Genomic DNA, 19,532 nt, shown 5'->3' on the forward strand with positions numbered 1-19,532 from the left:
CAAATGAGGCGGCATATCAAATTTACGTATATTACAATTCATGGCGTCACTTGGGAGGGTCTTAGGGTGATCGAGTCCTATTTGTGTAAGTTACGGATGTCCAAGAAGTTTTTCCGACATTTTATGCAAGTTCTAATTCAATTCCTACCTTTTGAATGAATAGTAACTATTTTCAATCTTAGATTCGAGAAAAGGAATGGTCCTCGGGACACGTAGTCGACTTAGTACGTCTAAGACATGCCATAGAAAGAAGGGTGAAGCCTTACATACCTCTTCGCTCCTTCGCTACTCCAAATCCAAGTTGCAAATCCACCAAAATCTACAAATTGTCATGTTTACCAAACCTTAGTTAGGGGCATTTATAAGTTGATTCTTTAGAATAACACTTTGTACGCAAAATTTTGCGGCATTTCCTTTAATAAATACACCGTCCCGAGAATGTGGCTCGGCCCAATTCAACAATAACAACCGAGAATGGAACTCGGCCACAATACCAACAACAATGCCAACAATTCAATTCAATTAGATTCCATTCAATTCATATAACTTTCAAACGATTCTATCAATATACTACTTCATCCACTACTTTACAATTTCAACAAAAGCAATGACAACTTAATTCTTTCTTCCGAATTCACATACTTCGTCAACAATTCCATACGTTCACATTATCATTTCCATTAATACAAGAAACTATGTTAAATCACATAACGTTCCAAATCAGTCCACTACACTTACTCCTTCAATTTAAATCGTCAAACACTCATTTTCATCATAGAATCTACACTATAATCAACCAAGAACACTAAATCAATTTAATTCGTTCTTCCTTCACCACTAACCATGCTCACGGCTACAACATCAACATCCTCATTTCATGCTTCTCATCCATTTCAATACATTACAACATGTTCCAACGTCCATAACACAACAATTCAAATATGCTAAATAAAGTAGTTCTTCACTCTATATACATCACCTACACACGGCCACTATTCCATCATACATGTTTTCATGTTTGTTTTTTTTTTTTTTTTCATCCATTTCCATCTACTACAACATTCACAATCGCATAGTAACATGTAAAGAATATTGAATCATACCTTCTCCCTTCATATCCTTCTTCGGCTAAGCTTCTCTCATGACTTCAACGAACGATTTTCTCGCTCCAACAACTACTCCATGTCGTAGGATACTCTAATTAGTAGAGAATAATTTTGAAGAAAAATTTCCAAGGTTTCTTAATGGACTTGCCTTGGCCGAATGGCCTAAGGAGGAGACTTTTCTCCTTCTTTTCTTCTTTTCTTGTCTCTTAAAATTCTCTAGAGTTTTTCATGAAAATTATGACTAATGAGTCATATATATATATCATCCTCACTTCTACTTATTTATGTTTAGGCCCCCAATTTTGGTCACATATTCCCTTTCTTCCCCTTTCTAGACTTTTCCTCCTTTTTCTTGATTTTTCTTTTCTTTTTCTTACTTGGTCAAAGATGACCAAGTGTCTTCTTTTGCACACTTTGGCCCTTCAAGAATTTTCTTGAACCTTTGTGAAGTTACCATTTTACCTCGACTTTTCTCAATATTACCATTTTGTCCCTAACCTTAAGCATTATTTCCACGGCCCATTTTAGAATTCCTCTTCTTGCCTTAGCCTTTCTCAATATTTTCCATACTACCATTGTCATGATTAATATTCCTAACAACTCGCACCCTAAAATTATTTTAGGACATAGCCTTGTCCTTAACTTCTCGCCATGGTCTCGCAACATCCGAACGTACGAAGTGCGGGCTATAACACATATGGTCTGACTTGTCTATCTTCTTGCTAGTTACAGTCTTGTATCTAATCGGAATACTTATAAGGGTTAGATCCAATTTCGATGCCTTCTTTTCCGTCTTTTCACACCTCTATTTTTTTTTATGACTAACGGTTTTCCGGACCCGCAAGTTAATGGGGACATCAAGATTCACCACGTCCTTTATGAAGTCTTCGCTTATACCTTACTCCTCGTTTTTCTTCCCGACTTTGCTTATAACATATCTAAAACTTCTTTCCCTGAGTTCTTCTTCCATTATGTCTATATTATCATTTTTTTTCAACATTTCCATAGCCTTGCTCATAATCCTTCTTAACTACGCGTTTGTGTTGCAACTGTGCATCCAAGTTTTTTTTCGAGTGTTCTGCTACTTTTGCTCTTAGCACAGAATTCTTACAGTTTACACCCTCTCTATTCTCGTTCATCGAACCTTTATCTATCTTTCTGATGCTATGGTCGGGTGGTCTTCCGCACGTTCCTTATATTTCATTCATTTCCTCTATGATCGAATCTCTCGGTCTTCACATGAATTCTTATTCCATGTCATTAATTTTCTAATCAATTGTGTCGACTCATCATCCTCGTTCTTTCCTCAATGAGTAATCGGTTTCCTACCGCCAACTCGTTAAAGTATCCTTCTTACTCCCATGGTTAAAGATTTCCAGTTACTTTACTCCTAAATGCTCTCTTCTTCTTTCGACCAACCCATTAGTATACCTTTTCTACTTTTACCCTTAACTTTCCTTGGGTTTCTTCCTCCTCGAGCACCTTTCTTCTCTTGTTATTTGTAGTATCGGCTCTGAAGTTCGTGAAATATTCCCTTAAACACGCAAATCCGTTCTATTTTTAAGTCATCTTTTTGGAAAGCTTCTCCATGTCTGAGGCAACCGTGTTAATTTGACCACACACTTATCCCTTTATATACCTTTCGAGGGCTGGAAATCTCTTAACATCGTCGCAAGGCCTAACCATTCTTTCTCTTACTTCATATTCCTCGTCGTGGTCACTATCCTTTTAGCCCCACTTATCGAAGCCTATTCTCTGACCCACACATTCTTCTTTTGTTCCATATAGCCACACTTTATCCAATTCGCATGCCTACCTTCAAATTTTTTTTTACCCAAATAGTCCCGTGATTGCCCCGTCGTCCCTCCTGGAGGCTTCACTCACTCATGTTTATTATTTTTCACTTTTTTCGACATTTTGATCTTCGTACCTTCCACTACTCACTTTCTTTCCTTTCCAGATGTCATTACATTAAAACTCTCCAAGCCTAACCTGTAGTGAAAATAGCATCAGCTTACCTTATAACATTTGTACCATATATTTTTTGTCACTTGAACTTCGTTACCACGCTTTATTAATGCCTTCCATATACCGCAACGTTGGTTGCGGGATACATTCCGCCTGATATAGCCACGTATGGGATATCATATGCATATGTATATATATAATTACTACCATCTCGCTTACAAAATATTTCCAAACGCTATTCAAACTCACCCTAATTCTAGAGCTGTGATGCACTTTCTTTCTCTTCACCGATCTAGTTCGCCTCGTCCCACGCGACCTCTTAAGGTGTCCAACCACTCCGCATACTCCAATCTCTCTTAGGCTGCTCTAGCTTCTCATTTGCCTCTTATATCTAAATTTATAGGACTTTTTGTACACTTCCCAGGGGGTCACCCATCCTAGTATTTCTCTCACCCCAGCACGCTTAACCTCGAAACTCTGATGAAATTTGGTGCGTTAATGCTGGTATAATCGTATCCACCTCACCACATGACCTTCACCACATAATCTAAAGCAAGTTGAAGTCTTGATAGATTCCAAAATGTTTTCGTAACGCATCTCCCTCCGAATTAGAAAGGATCTATTACTCTTCCGACTGCATAATTACTATTTTGGCCTTTTTAATTCCAATATTCACCTTTCATCTATATATATGACTACTTTTCGTCCTAGATTTCCAGATTCCCAATGGTAGCGAACACACCTTGGTCGTCGTTACTTATAAATACTCGGTTATCGGCCTCTTTGGGTTTCCGCTCACCACCATTTAATAATAATCTACAGCAAATGCACATACATAGAAAATTCCAATAAGGACTCATATACCTGTAGGCGATCGGTCTCTAGTACGATCGGTGGACTATAAGGTGAAGTGTACTCCTCGTCATCGTCTACCCACCATCCGCTCGTCTGGCCTTCATCATCTCTCTCATCTGAGTCCGAGGGATATAAATAACCAGGCAACTCCTGGTTTACCGACGGCCAGGATAGAGGGCTAGAGTAATCCGTAACACTCACCGGGGAGGCTGGTCTGACGTAGTGCTCTACCATAGGAGCAGCCCAGTACGGCCTCGGGAATCTCCTCCTCCGTGTCCCGAGATGAATACTCGAGGGACGGTATCCGTGTCCTGCTTGTCCTCTGGGGGGGGTCCTCCTCCCTGGGAGTCAAGAACTCTGGAGGAATCGTCGCTGGGTCCTCCGAGGGGTCGATCTCCATGGAATAACTAAGGCTCGTCTTTGCTCGGTCCCGGAGCTCCTCGGGGTCTGGATCAACTCTGGAGGCCTTCTTAGAAATCCCACAAGCAATAGTGTGGAGGTGATTCCAATTAGGTTGGTATAGTCAGCTGTTATGTGGGCTTGTTGCCATGTTTGATATACTTGTGATTGTTTGTACTCATCTCTGTTTCTTGATATCTCACTTATCATCTGGAGAGAAAGGATAATATTGATGGATGGATTTGATATGCGTTCTATGGAAAATATCTTGTTATTTACTATTTTGTGGTGTTATTGAGGCTGATTTCACGCATGGCATTGCATTCAATTTTTCTTGATATGATATGACTGTGGTTCTAAAATGATGATAAGTGAGAGAGTGTAGCCTCCGAGGTTTCTGTCGGAGAGCGTAAAAGATAGATAAGATCTGTGATTCGAGGTCTTTACCATAGTGGGATGAACGCTCGTGATCCTAGGTCATATACCGGAGAGAGAAATAATGTGTAGATGAACTTCGCGCAGTCCCCCATAGGTCATGGCTATTGAGGCATTTCCCTTAGCATGTGTGTACGGTGGAGAAGAGCTTGTGTTGCAGCTCCCATCATAGAGAAGGGCCTACGTGGCAACTCACTGTAGTTGCAAGGCATTGCATTGCATCGCATTACATTCACATATATTCCTCTGTTCTTGACTATTAACTTGGCAACTTAGACTTATCATCTGATCCTATACTTGACATGTTTTATGACCTATTCTTGACTGTTTATCTGCTCTATTTGTCTATTTCTTTCTATTTATATATGTGTACTAATCGTTGTCGGCCTATGACACCTATAAGTACGTGTGTTTGTACTCATACTACACTTGTTGCACTTTTTCTTGAGTGCAGAGTTTGTTATTGGATCGACAACCTGACCCCGTGAGTGACCCCAAGGCTTTCTGATAGAGATTCCAGGGTAAGCCATTTTCCAGATCCGCTGCCTAGATACTCTTCTTTATATATATGTCCTTCTTGTTCCGAGACTGTATTATTTGATTTGGGATTTATATTTCCTTTTCAAACTATGTATTTATTTAGTAGTGGCTCTTGTACTAGTTTCAGACCAGATTTGGGGTTATTTATGTATTAGTACTTCAGCACTATTGATATTTATATATTGAGACTGTTAGTATACTTTCTGCCTATTTTCGCGTGATGAACGTTAACTAAAATGAGATAGTTAAGGGAAGGGTTCGCCTACCAGGGAGGTTTGTATGGGTGCCCTCACGAGCCATTAGTTGGGTCGTGACAAGTTGGTATCAGAGCCCTAGGTTACCGGTCTTACAAGTATAAGAGCAATGTCTAGTAGAGTCTTTCGGATAGATACGATGAGCTCCGTACTTATCTACGAAAAGTTATGGGACATTTAAGAAGCTTTCAATTGGTATCTAGATGATTCAAATTGGTATCTGACGATTCAAATTGTTATCTGACATTTGTTCCTATTCTATCAACGATGGTGAGGACATGTACAATGGTTGCGAAAGACGAGGTGCCAGTACCGGCCGCCAGAGGCTGAGGCCATGGCCGAGCTAGAGGCGGTGGTAGAGGCAAAGGTCAAAGGGCTGTACCGGCACGAGTTAGAGCAGTCGTGGCAAGCCAAGGCCTAGCCAGACCATTGTTTCCTGAGCCAGAGTTAGAGTATGAGCATGAGCCCATGGATGTGGAGGAGATAGGACCAGCCCCGGCTCAGCCCGAGGTGATTGCTACTCTCATACTGCAGGATGCCATGGTTCGCTTCTTAAGCTTTCTTGAAGGGTTGACCCATGCGGGTGGCCTTCCAGCTACACCGAATGGATCTCAGACTAAAGCTAGAGGCTAGACTCCCCAGTAGTATCAGATCGATGAGGCACAGCCTGCCGTTGATGGCACCCCATATTAATGAGATTCCACCATCTGCTTTTGCTTCTAGCCCTATTGTTGGTCCGGCCATGAGTCATGAGGAACAGGATCTGCTTGAGAGTTTTACCAAGATGAAGCCGCTTGAGTTCTATGGTACGCCTGATGAGGATGCGTATGAGTTTCTTGTTGATTGTCATGAGAGGCTCCACAAGGTTGGCGTGGTAGAGTCACACGGTGTTGATTATGTTGCTTTTCAGTTGCGTAGAGATGCAAAGATATGGTGGACGTCTTATGTGGATTGTCGACCAGCTGGGTCATCTCCTTTGACTTAGACTCAGTTTTATCAGATCTTCCTGGAGAAGTACGTCCCCCGGATCTGAGAGATAGGAGGAGAGATGAGTTCAATGGTTTGGAGCAAAGAGGGATGTCTGTCGCCGAGTACGAGTCCATATTCCACTCCTTGGCTCATTATGCAATTCAGTTACTCCCCACCGAGACCGAGAGGGTGAGGAGATTCGTCAAGGGGTTGATGCTTCCGTTAAAGCTGGCCACCTTACAGCTAGTGCCTTCTAGATTTTCCTTCCAGTCTGTGGTTGATCATGTTACTGAGGTTGAGTCTGTGAAGATTCAGGTTCATGGTGGAGGTGAGGACAAAGGATGTCTTTGGTTCAGCAATTTCAGTGGTTCTTCTTCTAGAGGTGGGGCAATTCGGGCAGGAGTTTTTTGGTATCATTTTGGCCACCCCATCCAGTCAGCATTACAGGTTTCTGCTGGTGGTCCCTCTGGTCATAGTGGATTCAGTCCTGGACAGACTTTACGAGGTTCTTATCCTCGACCTGCAGATCGTGGAGGGTATTCGGGTTCTTCTGTATTCGTTTCGCATCCCAGGTTGCTCAGGGGTTGCTATGAGTATGGAAATCCAAGACATTTTGTGAGAGAGTGTCCCAAACCCAGACAGAATAGGACTCAGCAGGGTTTCTGATTTCAGACTCCCAGGACTCCAGCACCTTTGGTTAGTAGAGGTGGATCTTCAAGTAGGGGTGTTGCACAACCTAGCAGAGGCAGTTATCAGTCTGGGATAGGTGGTCACCAATCCGGTAGGGGAAATTCTCAGACAGCGAGAGGTGGAGCTCAGTCGAGTCAGGGTGGCTGTGGAAGCACACAGTCCAAGGGCGGACGAGTTCATTGTTATGTTTTCCCTAGCAGGCCAGAGGCAGAGGCTTCTGATGAGATTATCGCATGTACTATTTCAGTCTGTCACCGAGCAGCTTTAGTATTATTTTATTCGGGCTCTACTTTCTCTTCTGTGCCCCATATTACTCAATGGGTTTGAATATGATTTGTGATCTACTTGACGTGCATATTCACGTGTCTACTCCGATAAGAGATTCTGTGGTGGTAGATTGAGTCTATCGGTCTTGTACATTTACTTTAGGTTATGGTACATGAGAGACTTGGTGATCCTTGATATAGTAGATTTTGATGTTATCTTAGGCATGAGTTGGTTGTCTCTTTATCACATGATTCTGGACTGTCATGCCAAGACAGTCACGTTACCTATGCCTGGCATTCCGAGATTAGAGTGGAAGGGTACTCCTAGCTCTGCTCGTAAGAAGATTATATGTTTCCTTCGGGCAAAAAAGTTGGTAGATAAAGGGTGTTTGGATTACTTGGCGCATATCTGGGATACGTGTGTGGACATTCCTTCCTTGGAGTCGGTACTTGTAGTTAGTGAGTTTGCGGAGGTCTTTCTCATAGACTTACTTGGTAAGTCACCTAATCGTGATATTGATTTCTGCATTGATTTGGAGCCAGGCACTCGGCCTATTTCTATTCCACAGTACCGTATGGCTACGACAGAGTTGAGGGAGTTGAAGGAGCAGTTACAAGACTTGTTAAGTAAGGGATTTATGGACCAAGTATTTCCCCTTAGGGTGCTCCCGTTTTCTTTGTGAAGAAGAAGGACAGTTCTATATGGATTTGTATCAACTATCGGTAGCTAAACAAGGTTACCTTAATATAGTTGAATTGACTATTTAAATCCTATAAACTGGGAGTTAATTAAAGTCCAATTTCATTGGGCTAATCAATAAATGATGACCCTATTTTGCTAAGCCCAAGTTGTCATCTTATCCTAAAGGCTTGTTTTGGTATCACGTGTCAAATGACGTGGCACGCCAAGTTAAACAAAGGAGCCAATAGGATCATGCCATATGTCAAAATGATGCAGCATGCCTAGTGTACAAGTGACATGTTTCGGCCAATCAAATATGGCCATGTCACTTCATTCTGATTGGTCGGAGAGGGTTTGTCCTTATCACAACTCTTCCATCCTAAAACTATAAAGAGGGGTCTCATAATTCAGAGGAAGGAGGAGAATTAAAATAAGAAGGCAGAGGGAGCTCGTGGATAAAAAGATACAAGTTTCTACAAGCTGCAAGTGTTCAAGCATTCCTCTACAAGTTTCTATTACCTGAAGATCAAGAACGAAGGCAAATCAAATAGCAAGGCGTCCAAGGTCAAAGTCAATGAAGGAAAATGAAATATCAAGGCGTTCAAAATCAAATTCACTTGTTCTTCTGAGAATTATTGTTCGTAGCGGCCATCAAAGTGTTCGTGACGAATCAATAAAAGTCAAAATCAAATCCATATTCAAGATCAAGCTTCAAGCCCTTGAATTCAAATACAAGTTCAAAATCAAGACCAACAAATTCAAGATCAAGCTCAAAGACCCTTGAATGTAAATACAAGTCAAGATCAAATCCATCGAGCTCAAAAGCCCTTGAATTTATATTTGTAAAGAAGAATCAGAGGATTCATAGAGATTGTAACACTTATATCTGAAATCAAATACGACCATTGTTGCGATATTTTCTTGTCTTGATTATTGTTTTCTCGACGCGAATTTTATTGTCTACAATGTTATTTCTTATTCAACTTATTTCGTATATCTAGATAATTTTGGGTATGATGGGGCCTTATCCCGCTAAACGTTTTATTCATGTCATGTTATATAGGCTTCATAGACAATACTAGCATGTTATGTCAGTTGATCATATGTTTTCTTTAGCCATTGTGGCTATACGTTTATGTGTTGTAAACTATTTCAATTATTAAGTTATGTGAGTTACACAGATTTTCATCCTTTTAATTATTTATGATTTATATTTCCGCGAAGTCATGTTTCATGAATAATGTCATATATGTGGTTCGCTCGGTCAAGTTCAGGCACCGAGTGTCAGTCCCCCCATGCCCAGGTTCGGGGCGTGACAGGATGGCTCTTTCTAACCTAAAAATTACACAAGTTTGAAAACATACTTTCCTATATTGAAAGAGTTCAGCTATTAATTTGGGATTGCTGCAGAAGACCGCAGAACAGGAGTCCAATCTGCAGGAAGATATTTGTTCACGTTTCGAGAGGTATTTCTCGGATTAAGTTTCAGCATGTTTATGTATTATAACATGATCGTGTGTGTTGTCTATTATTCATATAAGCAGTATGCTTTCTGAAATGCTTTCGCAGTGCATATCTAACATTTATGCATAAATTATAATGTATAAATTGTTTATGGTGAGCAAATTACGAATTGATATGCGGTTTAATATAACGTATTGATTGTTATGTGCAAATCGCTTACTTTGAATATTTGTTTGTCTTTAGTTATTCTTAGCCATATCGTATTGCTAATACACTTATTCCACGTTCTATACGGCACAAAATATTAGAGAAATTTTATCATAACTTATGCAAGCATTAGGCAAATAGAATTTAGTAAGGGCAACTGAACATTGTATTAAGTTACAAGACGATCATAATTTCTTGAATGACCGACCACACATTGTATTACTTATGCAAATTTTATGTTGTAGTTTTTGTTTTAATGTGGTAAACCAAAGACTCCTTAAAATATAATATGACTCATGTAGTATCTTAGTGATAGAAACAATGTAATTTAAAATTATTTTATTGATAGTACTAAATTTCTTGATAATGTAACAAGCAGTACATATAAATTTAGAATATGAGTGATCAACCTCAGTAAAATTGTATGAAATAGCATTAGACGTTTTAAAATGTCACGAAACGACAAAGAAAAGATATATGTTGAAGAAGAGACGTAGATAAATGAGAAGGAAAGTAATTGTGATTCTATGACGACCAAATATGTTCGAAGAGCATGGAGTAGAGTTCAGACCACGCAAAATAAGGGAAGTGAAGGAGAAGTACCATGTTGTGTGTTATTTGCAGATGATATGTATTGATTGATGAGATATGTGGCAGCTTTGATGATAAACTAAAGGTTTGGAGACAGAATCTACAGTCTAAAGGTTTCATGATGAGTAGGACTAAAATAGGGTACATGGAATGCAAGTTTAGCGAGGCCTCACATGAGGAAGATGAGGAAGTGAGGATTGATGTACGGGTTATTCTCAAAAGAGGTAGTTTCAAGTACTTTGGATCCATAATCCAAGGAAATGAGAAGATCGACGATGATTGATGGCACACAAGTGAATGAAATGCAGGCTCGCGTCCGGTGTCCTATGTGATAAGAAAGTGCCACTGAGACTTAAAGGTAAGTTCTATAGCGTGGTTATTATGTCAACCATGCATGTTTTGCGAAAGTGCCATCGAGACATAAAGTTTTATATAGTGATTGTTAGGCCAACTATGTTTTATGGGGAAAAGTGTTGGCCAGTCAAAAAACTCATATTTCCAGAAGATGAGAGTAGCGGAAATGAGGATGCTTTAATGGATGTGTATGCATACTAGAAGAAATAAGATTAGAAATGAGGATATTCGAGACAAGGTGGAAGTGTCCTCTGTAGTGGATAAGATGCATGAAGCGAGGTTGAGATTGTTCAAACATGTGAAGACAAAGAGCACATATGCCCAGTGAGGAGGTTGCGAGAGATTGGCAGTGATAGATTTAAGGAGAGGTAGAGGTATACCAAGGAAGAATTAGAGAGAGGTGATTAGACAAGACATGGCACATCTTTAGCTCACCATGGACAGGACACTAGATAGGAGAGCGTGGAGGTCAAGGACTTTGGCAGAATGTTAGTAGGTAGTTGAGCGTTTCTCTCTTTTCTATGAGAGAGCTTGGTGCTAGCTTAGAGCACTTAATTTGCTTCCCCTTCCCCTTATCAGTCTCTGTACTATTGTGCTAGTATCATCGTACTCCTCATTTTTATTACTGTTGTTGTTCCATTTAATTTTGGTTATCTCTACTATTTTGTTGTCAGTACTTTTCTCTTCTTCAGTTTTTTCATCATAAGCTTTTTACTCTTGCATTTTCCAAACTTGTTTTGAAAACGCTTTTCTCGAGCCGAGGATCTTACGGAAGCAACCTCTCTATCCTAACCACGGTAGGGATAAGGTCTGCATACACCTCATTCTTAGACCCCACTTAGGGATAAGCTTGTCCTTAGCTGACTTTTTTTGCCATGTTTTCTCTTGAGCCGAGGGCCTTTCGAAAACGGCCTCCTACCTTCCAAGTTTGAGATAAGGTTTGCGTACACTTTATCCTCCCCAGACCCCACATTGTGAGATTTCTTGGGATGTTTTTGTATTCATATCAACGATATCAACTAGTTGCAATAAAGACTTAGCCACATTTATACACCTCCATTACGTATGATGCCAGTCTGAAAATTTTTAATGTAAGTATTTGTACATCAATAAAAAAGCATAAATAACTTTTTGTGTTAGAAATGTGATTGAGTGTCTGAATGAAATGTTCCAATTGAAGCAAAATGATTGAGAATTAGTGCAATCGGCACTAACTTGTTTTTTGTTCTTCTTTCCTTTTCACTATCTTGTTCGGTGTTTGCTTTTATTGTTATTTTGATTGTAGTGAACTCAATTATTTACCCGTTCTATTTTTCAATTATTTACCCGTTCTATTTAGTTTTTGTTTTCGCTCCTTTCATGCAAACCAAACAATGAGATAAGAGCATAAAAGTTGCCTCCCTCGCCTGCACATTTTATCTTCCTTTTTGTTTATAACTATCGTTTATAGGCAAGGAAAAGTAGAAAGAGATGGCATTTGATGCTATCTGGTAAACTCGGGTTTTTAAAACTTCTCAAAACTAACGCCAGATTTACTCTTTACCTCCACAGTTTCATTTTACCAATGCGCTTTCAAAAGTAAGGACTTTTTTTCTGGAAAAGTTTACTATTCAGCAATGAATTTTAGGAGAAATTATTCGGACCGGATTATCCATCTAAGTTTTAATATTTCCTTCCGTTTTAAACAAAAGTATCTAGTGAGCTAACATGATAGTGTAACATTCAAATATGTAAATCCTTCTGTCTTCTTTTCTTCCAAATTTGTTTAAAACATAGCACTTCCACTCATAAGCCATTGTTCTAATATTGAAATTGTGCAAAATGCACGAAGACTGGCCAAACACCTGTGTTTCGATATGCCAAGGCTCATCTAATGGCTTCACAGGTTGAGTGAGATAGGTTCCATTGCAATCAAGATTTTAGAGGGTGAGAAGAAACCAGACAATTAGTTAACTATTAACTGTATATATAGCAGATGTTCCCAGCTACAGAGAATAATTACAATACAACTGTACAATAAAGAACGGTAAACTATCACAATTGGACATTTCCCAAGGCCAGATGTTTCAGTGTATCACTGCACACATCCCTAAAAGAGCAGGAAAGAAAGGAAGCACACTCTCACCTCTTCCTTTAGTTATCACTTGAAATAAGACTAATTTACAAGTCGTAAAGCTAAGCTTTTCTCCTTCTCAGTCTCCCCATATCAAAATCCATAAGCCTTGATGACGACGTCATAGGAGAAGTTGCTGACAGCCCAATGGATTCAGGAATGTCCAGATCAACTCTCATAGAAGGACCTGAGATTGCTCGTTTAATGTCAATCCCGCTCAACTGATGGGCTTCGATTTTTACTTTGGCAATCTGAGTCATGTCAGACAAGATTTATGCTGTCAACCTGTCACATTCACAAACCTATTTACTCAAATAAGGTAAAAAGGATGAAAGCTTTTACCAGTTCAACATGGTGACTGGACGAACATGCATCAGAAATTCTTTTTTGTAGATCCTCTACTTTCTTTGTTTGGTAATCAAGATTCTCCATTTCACTCCCTTTCTCACCTAGTTGCTGGTACAGAGCTGCACAAGAAAAATGTAAATTGACCAACTAAAATTAGGCAAAGGCACCAAGAGAAGGGATATAAGATAAATTTGTCCAAATCAGGTCTTGCAAGAAGAAGCTTGTACTAGCAAACTGCACTCTCTGTAGCCACGTCTTAACGACATCGTCCTATCCTCAAGAAGATGACTGATGTACCACAATGCAGTTATATTAGTGAATCTCATGCCACTTTTTTCTTGCAATATACTTTGCAGAAATGACAGGACTTGCACAATTTCTTTGACTTGGAATGACCTCAGGAGTTATCCATCCTTTATTGGCAACCCCAGAATAATATTCAATTCATTGAAAAGGACTCTTACTATAATACAACAAACCCATATGGGTTTACTTTCGATTTTCCTACTACAGCTTTTCCTTTTTCTATTCCAATAAAAAATGAAGAAAAATATGTTTATCTCATCTGGCAATAATCAACGATTTCAACCTGGGTGTTGAAAATTGTACCCAAGTTAAAGGACAATTTACTATTGATGGATATTAATGTAGTTCCGATGCTGAGTAGGAAATCTTGAAATCCAATGGGTGGGGAATGGAATAACAAACACAGGATACCTAAACTCGTTCAATATGGAAGTATTTATATGTGAAGTGCCTTCCGTTTCTTCAATTTTTTGTATCAATTTCCTTCAACAACACTAAGTTCTAAACAAGTTGGGGTCGGCCATATGAATCCTCATTGATCACGTTTCTCTAGTTAAAGTCATCTTAGACCAATAATATACACAAGAAAAAAATAAAAACAAAAGTACTAGAAGTCCTATTATTTCTACTGGCATATAAACATATAACAAGACTAAAAAGCCCCTAGCAAGAATAGGAACTAAAATAAGCGTATTAACATGACCAAAGCTTTTCCTAACTAATTGGTAGCCTACATATAACTTTTACTTCGATTATGTCCTACCTTTCTCTAAGTTTGCTAGGTTTCCAAGTGATTGCAGTCTTTCGAGACTATTTTGAAACAACTCCCTTCTATGAAATTTTACGTTTATCTTGTCCCTTTCTAACACTTTCATCCACATTGATCTCACCCCTACGAACCGGTACATCTAGAGGTCGCGGCAGGATATGGTCATACCATCTCAAGCAACCTTCTCTCATTTTATCTGTGATGTGTACTACTTGCACCTTCTAGAGAAAGTGGTCATTTTTAACATTGTATGACAATACATCCTACTTAACATATCTCTACAACACTCATCTAGTTAGTTTCCCAACATTTACTCTCACACAAAATTTCTGGACTTGTAACAGTTCTATAGAACTTACCTCTCAGTTTGATAGACATCCTTCTATCACATAACACCCTTCTCCGCTTCAACTATTCGATTTGATTCTCTGTGTAACATCTTCATCTATCACTCCGTTCTCCTGAAATAACGAGTCCAGATATTTCAATTGTTTGCATTTAGGCACCTCAATCCCGTCTATTTCTCACATTGACTTCACTTTCTAATGTGACTAAACTTGTATGTGATATATTCAGTGTTATTTCTACTTACCCTAAAAAACGTACTCTCTATAGTTCTTCTCCACCGTTCAAGCTTTCAGTTGACACCTTCGCTAGTTTTATCAATTAGCAGAGTATCATCCATGTGACCTCATCTTGTATAGTTGGTTAGCTCATGCAAAATATGTGTAAACAAGTACGGGCTCGACGCTGATCCTTGGGTAAACCCACAGTTAAGGAAAACTCCTTTTCATCTCCTACTACGTTCTCACGCTACTAACTATCCTCATACATGTCCTTTATGACATTTATATATTGAATATAAATTCTTTTCTTCTTCAACAGCCACCAAAGGACCTTTCATAGTACTCTTATCATATGCTTTCTCAAAGCTGATCAACACCACGTATAGATCTTATCAAGAATATAGCCACTGTTATAGATTTACCGAGCATAAATTCAAACTATTTATCGTCACTCCTGTAGTGTTCTCAAGCCATGTTGCTCGAACTATCCAAAAATGATGCCACACCCGTGGCGGATTCACAAAAGATACACTACTTTTGGAGGATCCAACACACACCCGTCGACATTATTGAAGAGTCCGAGCAACATAGTTCTAGTTCCCAAGTCTACATATTATCACTCATCCACAAGAGTTTCATCGTATAACTCATAAGTTTAATGCTACATTAGTACGCATAACTTTAACTATCACCTTTGTTTTTATAATTTGAAATCGGGGTATTCTTTCTCCACTCATTGGCATCCTACCATTTGTTAGTATAGCACTAGATAGCTTGGAAAGCCATCCTAACTCCAAGACACTTCCAAACCTCTATAGGGATACCATTTGTAACATAGGCTTTGTACTCATATTTTTCACTCTATCCTTTACTTCTATCAACCTTATTCTTCGAGTGCTTCTATCATGCACATACATATCCAAAAGTCTATACTTGTGGTTCGAGTTAAACACTTGATCACAATAGCCTCACCATCACTCTCAATCGTGCTAGCTTAAACATTTCTTTACCTTTTCTCGTGTCCTTCGTTTTGATACAGGCTACCAAGGGCTTTCCCTCAAGTTTTATTAATAGCCGTCCTTGCTTCTCTCTGACTTCTCTTATATTCTTCAAAAACTAATCCATCTACTGCTTTTGCTTAGTTTCTATGACATTCTCCTATAGCTTTGATTACTCTTTGCACATCCTCATTCCAACAGCAGGATTCTTGTGGTCGAGGTCCTAAACCTTTAGACACACCTGACACTTCACTTGCTACTGTTTATGCAACTTGACATTTTCTTCCACAGGATGTCCGTGCCCCTCTAAGTTCCATCCTCCCATAGTTTTTCTGAAACATTAACTATTAGCGCCCTTTAATGCCCACCATCTAAATTCTCAGTTGTTTGTAGGTCGTCTATTCTTACGCTTTAAATATAAGACCCCCAACCTCTGTTGGGCGGTCATCGCTCTCCTGGTATATCCTTACAGTTCATTCATGTGGTTCTATCACGTCTCCTAGTAAGCATAAGATCTGTTTGACTATTGTTTCCCCCAACCCTAGATTTTATCAAGCGAGAATCAAAATACCCTTTGATTAATAATTTTTCAATCACCTTTATGAAAACAAAATAGAATATTTTTCAATCACCTTGAGGTTTCATTTATAGGGGAAACCCTGAACAAGAAAAAACAAGAGGCATGATGCATGCACAAATACTCTACCATCAATAGAATGGATAAAGGACAAATTCTATGTTGCTCGGACTCTTCAGAAATGTCGACGGGTGCGTGTGGAGTTCTCCAAAAGTAGTGCATTTCGGAGAATCCGACACGGATGCAGCACCATTTTTGGAGAATCCGAGCAACATAGAGAACAAGTTTTTAACATATCTGGTGCTTGACTCAAACTTTTAAGGGGAAAAAATAGCAAGAGTGCTTGATTTGGAACGGCAATGAGGTAGAGCGAGGGATTAATCGCACAGGATAGGTGAACGACAAACAAAACTTTGCATGGGACAGGGTAGGGCAGACCTGAGTTAAAATTTTAAATGGTGTGTGCATTAAAATTTCATAAGCTTCAGACAAATAAATTTTAATCAGACGTGTTAGACAAGACAGTGATGCTTTTGAGAGGATGGAGATTGAAGTTAGGAGTTGTATCTCTTTCTTCTCCATTCTTTCCCCTCTAATATTTTCTGCTCGTCATGCTATCCTTTGTTCTTTTGAATCCTTCAAAACATTTAAAAAGACATTTTATTATCATCAGGGAGTCTTCCTCTTTTTCTCCTCCAGGAAGATTAGAACTGAATATGCTTGGTTCATTTAATTTTTCCCCTGGTAATATTTTTTACAATTAGCAAAAATAAAAGGATTGCCTATCATATTTCTTTTGGCATGTTGACATGTCAATTCCAAATGTAAAACACTTTCAATAAATAGTGCAAGTGAACCTTAAATTAGGATCCAACAACTTCATACAAAAATCATGAATGACCAGTAAACATAAGGAGAAGCAGGTCTGTATAGAAGTTAGAAACAACAAAAACAATACTCATAGCAAAAGCAAATCATGATTAATTACATGAGATAACTGAAAATTATTTAATGGTTTTGAATTATTTCACTTGAAATACCGAAAATTTAACTTCAAACCAATCAGTATACAATTTCTAGTGCATTTTCTTTTCACTAGTTGAGTGAAGGATCCAAAATGAACACAAATATCAACAAGCATGAATCAAATATGAAAACGGGAACATATTAGTAAGATTTTCTACACAAAGTCAAATAAAAATTCAAAAAAAACTAAATAGAATACTACAAGGTGCAAAATAAAAAGAAAAAAAATCAAAGAAAACACAAACGAGGCAAGGCAGGGCATGGCAGGGAAAAATTATCGAAAAATGCTAAACGGGTAAGGAAGGGTTGGTTAAGGCTTGTCCTGCCCCGTTTGCATCCCTACCCTTGACTACACGAAGAAAAAAAGGAGGTTGTGTACACCGGAAAAGGAAAAGGAAAGGAATAAAAAAATCTCGACATGCATATCTCTTCTAGCTAGAGAGGAAAAAAGAAAGGCTAAATAAACAGGGTGAAAACAATAAGTTGCAAGTAGAGGAAAACTCGAGTTTTAGAAATCTAATCTTCACAGGACAAATACACATACAAAATAGACAAGAAGACACATATATATGAAGCATATTAAGGATACAATGAACTCTGTTGCTTTGGCCATTCAAAAGGATAACTAAACCAGAACAAAGCATTAGATATGCACAGGTGACGGCACTTATCCAACAGAAGAAGTAGGTCACATGAAATAAATGATCGAGAGTGTGAAACCTGTCAAATTCGATAGTACCCAGATCTGAGTTGGAATGTCATTAAGCTTCTTCGCTAATGTAAGAGAGGACCTCAAGATCTCCCTAGCTTGTCCAGTGTCGCGGAGGGCTAGTCCAAGATTCCCCAAAACAGTCAAATATTGTGAAACAAGTTGCAGATTCCCCAAAGTATTATGTGTTGTCTGCAATCCAAACGCTAGTCGATTTCTGCAGTAACGTAGCAAATCAATAAGAATAGAACAACAGCAACTACTACCACTACTACACTTCAATATAAAGCTAGTTGGGGTCATCATATGAGCCCACACTACCATTGCGCTATTCAAACACAATTTACTCCAAAATTGAATAATTTGTGAATTTTCTAACAGTAAAGGTTTTCTAAATTTTCAACTAACATACAGATATCTAGAAAGGTTAAAATGGATCCTATAAGTACTAGGCAACTCCTATAGAAGTGTAAAAAATAGTAAGGGGAAGAGAGATTTAGAGAGCTAAATGTCTTCTCCCTACCGTGATACTAATCCTGGTATGAAACTTGACACAAATGATTTACAAGAGACACCTGCCTATAGATGTCAAAATAATGTACAAAATATGGAAATATGTGTGAGCCTATTAAAGGACCGTATGTGGTGCATTTATTAAACTACTTGACTGTTAATAATGATAAGAGGGCATTATTGCACAATTTGACTAATGTACTATTAGGTGCTGACCTTGACTTTGACGGCGGTCAATTTATTGCATCCAGTCTTTCTATTATTTATCTTATATATTGATATACCCCCTCAAACCCAAGGCGGTAGAACAACTTGAGTTTGCAGATCATTCGCGTCACAGCTAACTGGACAATGGCGTGCAGCTGCTTCTGTTGACTGCACTGTGATCTCGCATTGTGGTGACACAAGCTAGATAGGGTCGTGTCATTGAATGATGATGTGGACCTACACGCACTACTAGCCAGATCCCTTGATGGACTTACACGCTCTCTGATGTTCAGTCAAAATATGCATATAATTAGGCATTGTTGCCTCACATTCTTGTACTTTTAATCGTATTTTGAGTACGAATTATAGCGGTTTGTGTTAATATTATATTTTTACTTTGTAGGAATAAAGTGGCGAAGGTTTGAGAGTTCGGAGCAAAAATTGGACAAATGACGTGAAAAGCACCAAAAACAATTTGTGGTACTTAATGATCTTTCATAAAGAATAAGAAGAAATATATGTATAATGCAGAGTGTAAAAGAATGAAGTAAGACCTGCCAGCAACGTGAAAGAAAGAATTGAAAGGAGACAACATTTATCTATGTGGCAGCAAAGAAGTT

At 38.8% G+C, this 19,532-nt stretch overlaps 1 protein-coding gene across 1 annotated transcript; it reads right to left on the bottom strand.

Moving 5' to 3' along the window:
• Window positions 1-12,769: 12,769 nt before the first annotated feature.
• Window positions 12,770-18,516, bottom strand: LOC132041946 (sister chromatid cohesion protein SCC4-like). The gene is made up of 3 exons (XM_059432616.1): window positions 18,204-18,516; window positions 13,236-13,360; window positions 12,770-13,144 (listed from the first exon to the last, which is right to left on the bottom strand). Exons 1-3 carry the CDS (start codon window positions 18,514-18,516, stop codon window positions 12,956-12,958), a joined length of 627 nt encoding a protein of 208 aa, XP_059288599.1. The 3' UTR covers window positions 12,770-12,955.
• Window positions 18,517-19,532: the final 1,016 nt, after the last annotated feature.

The sequence above is a fragment of the Lycium ferocissimum genome, unplaced genomic scaffold (genome assembly GCF_029784015.1).
Source record: "Lycium ferocissimum isolate CSIRO_LF1 unplaced genomic scaffold, AGI_CSIRO_Lferr_CH_V1 ctg12484, whole genome shotgun sequence".
NCBI classification, from domain to species: Eukaryota; Viridiplantae; Streptophyta; class Magnoliopsida; order Solanales; family Solanaceae; genus Lycium; species Lycium ferocissimum.